The sequence below is a fragment of the Brassica rapa genome, chromosome A04 (assembly GCF_000309985.2).
Source record: "Brassica rapa cultivar Chiifu-401-42 chromosome A04, CAAS_Brap_v3.01, whole genome shotgun sequence".
In the NCBI taxonomy this organism is placed as follows: Eukaryota; Viridiplantae; Streptophyta; class Magnoliopsida; order Brassicales; family Brassicaceae; genus Brassica; species Brassica rapa.
The window spans coordinates 181,659-189,163 of record NC_024798.2 but is presented as its reverse complement, the minus strand read 5'-3'; the positions used below and the strand labels follow the sequence as shown (position 1 = coordinate 189,163).

At 41.7% G+C, this 7,505-nt stretch overlaps 1 protein-coding gene across 2 annotated transcripts; it reads left to right on the top strand.

Annotated features, from left to right (window-relative positions):
• The first annotated feature begins 13 nt into the window (after positions 1-13).
• Positions 14-7,476, top strand: LOC103862749 (protein HUA2-LIKE 3). 2 transcript variants are annotated; one of them, XM_009140442.3, is made up of 11 exons: positions 14-426; positions 837-913; positions 1,811-3,853; positions 4,283-4,679; positions 5,128-5,227; positions 5,327-5,439; positions 5,521-5,705; positions 5,789-6,191; positions 6,294-6,633; positions 6,732-6,920; positions 7,161-7,476. In XM_009140442.3, the coding sequence occupies exons 1-11, from the start codon at positions 304-306 to the stop codon at positions 7,187-7,189; spliced, it is 3,999 nt and encodes a 1,332-aa protein (XP_009138690.1). In that variant the 5' UTR covers positions 14-303; the 3' UTR covers positions 7,190-7,476. The 2 variants fall into 2 exon arrangements, with proteins under 2 accessions (XP_009138690.1, XP_009138689.1); XM_009140441.3 differs by having other exon boundaries at positions 16-426; positions 5,128-5,236.
• Positions 7,477-7,505: the final 29 nt, after the last annotated feature.

The window sequence follows — 7,505 nt, the reverse complement described above, 5'->3', positions numbered from 1 at the left end:
AGGCATTATCAATTTTTTGGTTAACACAAGGCTCCTCCTCCTCCTCTCAATCTTCTTCTCCCTTTTGGTTTCCTCTGCGAATCTTCTTCTTCTTCTTCTTCCCCAAAATCGAATCGATTAGGGGTTTACTAGACCAGTTTTCTATCTAGCTTCTCCCTGCCCTCCGTCGATTGGATTCTTCCGATTTTTGAATGCCTGCTGCTACTTCTTTTCCCGAAGAACCCTAGCCCACTGCTAATCGTCGCCTGCGGTTGTGGCTTCACTTGGAGAGTTCGATTCCTCGTCTTCATCGTCTTTCCCCTGATGGCTCCGAGCCGCAAGAAAGGCGGTGCTAAGGCTGCCGCCGCTGCATCCGCCCCGAGACAGTGGAAGGTTGGCGATCTCGTGCTTGCCAAAGTCAAAGGCTTTCCTGCTTGGCCTGCCGCGGTTTGTGCCTCTCTCCCTTCCTTTCGCTTTATTGCTTACGCCCTGACTCTGCTTAACTTTGGTGGTCTTTCAAGTTGCATGTCTGTGTATCTTCTCTGCGCATAGCTAAGCTGAAAATATCGTCTTTTGATTTGATGTGTATGTCTATTATCGACTGCCTTTTTAGCAGATTGCAGATATACCAGTGAGCAATGATTGTAGCTGTTATTAGATACCTCTGATCCATAGTTTTGCTTAGCAGTTTTATTAGGCTGATACATCTTCTGTAACAGGAACATGAGCAAATTATTATACTTGTTACTAGACCAATGGTTCATAGTTTCTTATGATGATACAATCCACTGTTTACAATTTCTATTTCCTTTTTGGATGACTTACCCCCGTCTGCTTACTGCTGGATGCAACTGTAGGTTAGTGAACCAGAAAAGTGGGGCTACTCAGCGGATAAGAAGAAAGTACTGGTTCACTTTTTTGGCACACAGCAGATGTGAGTTTTCTTTCATGCCTTTACTATATTGCCTTCCTACATATGTTTTAGTTTCTTTTCATATTTCCCTTCTTGGGTGAATGCTACCATTTCCTTTCCAGTTTCTATCTTATACTTATTTGAGTTCATTAATTTTGCCACACCATTCGAGCAGATTAATTCATTTTAGCATGATCCTCATTCGAGGTAATGAAGTTTGGTTCCTCTCTAGCTATAGATTAACAAGTACAAGCTGGTTGCTTCTTTATGACAGTACACTTTTAAATTCTCTTGTTGAGGCAGGGTATTCTTAATGTGATGTATTTTCTCTAAGCTATAGTTTTACTTGTTTTAGGATCAGAACTATTCCTTGTTCGGAATTCGGGGCTCACTTGAGTTAGTGTTAATTTTGAGTTTCTTTCTTCTAACGGATGGTGACTTTTGCTGGCAACATAGCTTACTTGCGTTGAGCTTCCATAACGTATGGTGACTTTTGTTATCATTTAACTGTTCCTTACTTATGGGTTGGGCTTCCATAACGGATGGTAACATACATCATTTAAATTTTGTTGGCGACATAGCTTACTTAACGGATGGTGACTTTTGTTATCATTTATCTGTTGTAAGCCTTTTCAATGTTGAATTCTCTGAAAACTGTTTTATCACCTACTTTGCAGATTAGCATCAACATTTAGTGATTGTTCTTTTTGCTGCATCATTAATACGGTTATGTGAATTATGTATATTTATTATGAAGAGAGCATTTTAGAACAGCTGCTGGCTTATCAAATTAAATTGATTAAGTGAATCAATTTAAGCTTGTAAGCTGTGTTCACTTTTTGCTCTTTCCTCTGGATCAGTTAACTGTTCTTTACCCCCCTCGTTTGCAGTTAGTAATATTTGTTGGTATATGTGCAGAGCTTTCTGCAATCCTGCTGATGTTGAATCATTTACGGAGGAGAAGAAGCAATCGCTTTTGACAAAACGGCATGCAAAAGGTGCAGATTTTGTCCGTGCGGTTAAAGAGATCGCAGAGAGTTACGAGAAGCTGAAACAGCTGGACGAGTCTAATGGTCCTAAATCTGCTGAAGAAACAACGGTTGGAAGTTCTGGGAATACTATAGAGCTGCCTCAGGCCAGTGAAAATCTAATTGGTACAAGACTTGATACACAAATAGAATCATCTAGTCATGGTAGAGATGAATCGACTCTTCTCAGCGAGGATGCTTCAGCTGCTGAACAAATGCTAGCTCTGCGTCATAATAGTCTAGCTCGTAATGGAGCCTGTGATAATGCCGCAGCCAAAGATCTGTGTGAGATAGCTACACATTCTTCAAGGAGAAGAAATGAACGGGCGCGGTCTCAAAAGTGTGCTCCACAGAAAATAGTATTACCGGTTCAGCACTCTAAAATCTCGTCAAGCTTGGAATTCGATAGGCTTCAAAGGTCCATCCATCAATGCAGTGATGGTGGCCACAGTGTAGATGATATAGATGATGGAACTAAAGGAAGGAGAAAGAGGATCCGAAGGTCAGGTCCTTCTGAATCAGATGATGTGGTTTCACCAGTTCAAAAATTGCACGGATCTGATGAAGAAAACGCCTCTGAAATTGCTACAGGTGAGTCTGACAATAATAGTAGGAATATGGGCAATGGTGTGGATTCTGGTTCCAAAGTTGAGCATCCTGATGCTGTTGGTGAGGGGTGCGAAGGAGGTCATGAGCTCAGCAAAGGGCTTGATTTCCAAATTAGTACCATGGTGAAGAGGAAGAGGAGGAAGCCTACCAGAAAACGTGAGACCTGTGACCTTGTTGACCCTCCTGCTAAAATTGAAGCAGAAGAAGGTTCTGGGACCAAGGCGTGTGATAGCTGCCAGGGGTCTCAAAATTCTCATGAAACGCTGAATGAGAGGCTCTGTGCAGAGAATGGGGATGAACACTTGCCTCTGGTAAAACGAGCCAGAGTCCGAATGAGTAGAGCTTATTACGCTGATGAAAAGGTCAATGCCTCTTCACAGTTCGAAGAAAGATCATCCAAAGACACTCCAACAAGTTCAGCCATGCAAACAAGCCCCTCGGTTAATCATGAAAATGATATTGTATCTGGTCATGATACTTCTGCGGCCAAAGAATTTAACAGCTTTGAGTTGTCTGGTAAGCTCCCAGGTGATATGGTTGATGTAGTGCCTCCTTATATGGGAAAACCTTCTGGCAGAATGTCTCCGTCTATATCCTGTGTTCAGACTGTAGGAGATAAACAGACTGCTATGGAGGTCCATGAGAACGAATTTAGCATGACGCCAAATGATGAAGTAACTCGAGCACGGTCTAATAAACTTGGCAGTTCGCTAGAAGGGAACACTCGTGTATCTGAAGGTTTTCAGGGTTGTTCGGAGGAATCACAAACCATAAACTGTCAAAATGTTGAGTCCGATCCTATTGGCATGCAATGCACACGTCAAAGTGAGAACAACGGAACCCCTTTGAATCCTGATACAGTGGACTCATCTGTAAATAATCCCCCGAGTTTATGCTCGGGTTTGGATATGACAGCGTCATGGGTACCTGCTCAGTCTCCTCATCAACACCAAAGCCATGACCATGATTCTTGTGACCAATCATTGGTCGCTGTTGAAGATGCTTCCCTTAAAGAAAAATGTGAGAATATTGATAATGTGACTCAAGGTGTTCAGTCCCAAGTTGTAGAACATTCTCCACCGTTCTGTTCAGTGGTCAATAATCAGGCGGCTGAAAACATGCAGGAAACTGAAAACACTCTACTGGAAATAAAACAAGGAAGTCTGGGTAAAGAACTTGATAGTGGCAAGCAAGCTCAGATAATACAGAATCCAGCTCCCTCTGCCACTGAACGTTATATGATGGATAAAGAAGCGGAACCTCAGTATGAAACGGTGCATAGCCACTGTGAGGATGCTGTGGAGAACAAAGAGCTGGAAAAGAGGTGAGTCTACTGATTTTGTCCGTCTACTCATGTGCTAATCTCTAACCATGGTGTCTCTCCTATTGTTTTCCTGATTAGAATAACTTTTGAAATTACAATTAGGTGTTCAATTTCTACATATATTGGAATATTTGTATGGAGTTTTCATATTCAGATTGATGTAGGTCATGAATAGGAATATATATATATTTAGACTTTCACATACTAACCCATTACACTATTATTTTTACTTTTGTGTAGTTTTCATGTATCTTTTATGATTGAAGGTTCCCAGTTCCTGTTAAAATTTGCTCTCACGGTGAAAGTCTGTGTAGAGGATAAGCATATTGAGTTTTTAGATCAAGTCTCTTTAGACATTATCTTCATCAAACTTTTCCAGTTCCCAGAACGGGTTGACTAACTATATGGTCTGTCCGTGTGCATTTGCAGCTGTGAGGCGGATGAGCAGAAAGAGCAGATCCAAGCCACCAATTCTGTCTCAGTATCTGAGAACCTTTCACGTGAAAAAATGAGTCTATCTCCTGACTCTTCTGCCAGGGGGGCTCCACATGGCAATGTGTCTACTGTAGAAGGTGCAGATGGTATGCAGAACAACAATAGTTGTAGCACCAGTGGCGAGAAAAAAACTATCAGTGATGACACAGGCAAAGAAGAAAGAAGGGTTGAAATTGGTGTAACTCAGGTGAATAAAATCGGTAGTTCTGATGTGCAATTCACCATTGAATCTTTTGAGACCGCACTTGCTTCCTTGGTGAGGACAAAGGAGACCATTGGCCGTGCAACTCGTTTAGCTATGGACTTGGTGAAATTTGGTATGTCGGCAAAGGTACGACGTTCTTCCTGCTTATGATATTATCTGTTTGTTGATCCCATCTGTTATGTAGATAACATAAGAAATTCAACGTTCCTGCTTTTTGGAGGCAACTTCCTTATAGATTTTTGAATCATAATAACTGGATCTGTCCTATGATAAAAAAAAACTATCACATGGTACTAATAGTTAATTGCTTCAGTTAAACAGTGACCATATCTACCAAACCAATGTTATGTATTAATACGAATTTTAAAAATCCTTCTTCATAGTATTTGCTTTACTGTTTTCGGATGCTGCATCCAGCCACTCTTGATAAGCCTAGAACTAGGGAAAGCCTTATAGTATCTACCTCTTGCATGAGGAAAAGGACTTGTTTGCACTGTGCTTTTGTGCGATTTATAAAACACTATATTATGGGATTTTGGCCTATGTTGTTAAGAATCGCTGTGTCTTGATTTAGGCCATGGAAATTCTTGCTCATACTTTGGAAAGCGAGTCAAACTTACAAAGGAGGGTGGACTTATTTTTCCTTGTTGATTCTATAGCTCAGTGTTCCAAAGGTCTGAGTGGTGAGTTACATTATCTAGTGTTTTAGCTTAGTCGCATCATCGAGGTTCTCAATGTCGAATTAACTTTGTGGCTATTGTCTTTTTCTTCAGGTGATGCTGGCGGTGTTTATCTTTCATCCATTCAAGTTATGCTGCCTCGCCTGTTGGCTGCTGCTGTCCCAGCTGGAGCTACCACACAAGAAAACCGGAGACAGTGCTTGAAGGTATTGGATAATTTTCATTTTTTTACTTGGCTCTTTTTTTAAATATAAATATGTATTCTCACCTTTTCTGCTCTTATATAGGTTTTGAGGCTTTGGCTCGAAAGAAGGATCCTTCCTGAATCTATTGTTCGTCACCATATAAGAGAACTTGATTCACATAGTAACGCACCTGCTTGCCTCTATTCTCGGCGCTCAGCGCGAACAGAAAGGGCGCTGGATGACCCCGTCAGAGACATGGAGGGTATGCTCGTGGATGAATATGGAAGGTGAGAGTTTGGGTCTATTCAGTCTTGAGATTTTTTTTTTTTTAAACTTTAGTGTCATAGCTTAATTCGTCTTTGTGTATCAGTAATTCAACCCTCCAGCTTCATGGATTGTGCATGCCTGCAATGCTTAAGGTTGAAGACGAAGGAAGTGACTCGGATGGGGGTGATTTTGAGTCTGTCACTCCTGAACACGAGTCCAGAATTTTAGAAGAACATGTTACACCTTCCATTACTGAAAGGCATACTCGTATACTTGAAGATGTTGACGGCGAGCTCGAAATGGAAGACGTGGCTCCACCTTGGGATGTTGGAAGTAAGGCACCCACTGATCAAGCTGATAATACAGAGTCTGCATATTGTCAGCCTGTCTCTGGCACTTCACATCAGAATGTGACCTCGTTATCTCCATTAGCTCCCCCTTCACAGAATGCGCAGTCTAATTCCTACACAAATGGTTTCGACGGCAGTGGATATCAAAGCATGCACGTACGTCCTTTTCTTCTTAAAGAATGTTTTCGGTTAAACATAAACATAGTGACGATGACTGAGACATGATTACTAACTTCATTTCTGGTTTTAACATTCCAGGGAGATCAGCAGGCACGGATGAATCCATCTACGCATTACCGAAGTCCTGAATCATCTTATAGTTCCCGTGCATCTTTGTCAAAAAGCATGCCACGCGGTGAGGGTTCTGACTTCCAGCATAGGCCTTATCCATCACCTAATCCCCCACCTCCGTCTTCTCATCACTATTATTCACATATGGAGCCGGACAACCATATGACAGAAGGTCCATCCTACCCTCACGGATCGCATTACACAGGGGATTTTGGTGAAAGGAATTATCATGATAGCCATGAAAGCATGAGGCATGCACCATATGAGAGTCGAGACAATTGGAGATATCATCCGCCGCCTTCTCATGGTATGGGGGCTCCTTTGACCTTTTTATTATGCATGCATAGGCAAAGGACATATATATATATGCTAATAGGCATTGGATCCTTTTGCTCGTATTTGCAGGTCCACGATATCAGGACAGACACAAAGGCCATTACCAATCCAGTTCATACAGTGGCCATCACCGTGACTCTGGAAGGTTTCAGAACCACAGGTGGAGTCATCATTCTCCGCGTGCATATAACAACAACAACAGACACTCTTTTCAACATAAACCACATTCGGAAGGCCCTGTTCCAGTCCCAATGAGAGGTATTCATGCTTAATCCTCCCTGGGAATGAAATTAAAAAAAAGGCCCACTCTCTCTCTACTCTCCCACAAACTAGATCAGCCGTCTTAGTTAGCCGTATTCATAACATTATTATGCTGGAATTGTCTTAGGTGTAGGAAACCTGAACCTGGTTACTAGATGAGCCATTTTCGTTTCACTGGGATCTTTCTACTGCACCCCTTTATGTCTGTCAAGTAAACTTGAGTATATTTTTTTGCAGATCCGCAGGGCACATGGCATCAGAGGTGAGTTACAGACATTTACAGATGGAGATAGACGGGGTAAGTCCTATGCGGGAGGTGCTCTGTCTGCTCTAGTTTGAAGATATTGGGCTAAGTAGGTTAGGGAAGAAAGTGAGCTCGGATGGAACATAACTTGGCCATTTGAGAGAGAAAGAAAGAAAGAGAGATGTATTCAAGGCTTTTGTTTAGGGATTTAAATAGAGAAGTGAAGGATAAAGCACTCTGTAAGTGTACATATGATGATTATGTCGTTGCTAAAAACCTCATTGATAAATTGAATTCAAAAAGCAGCAAGTCGTGAGAAAGATTTGGTAAATCCATTT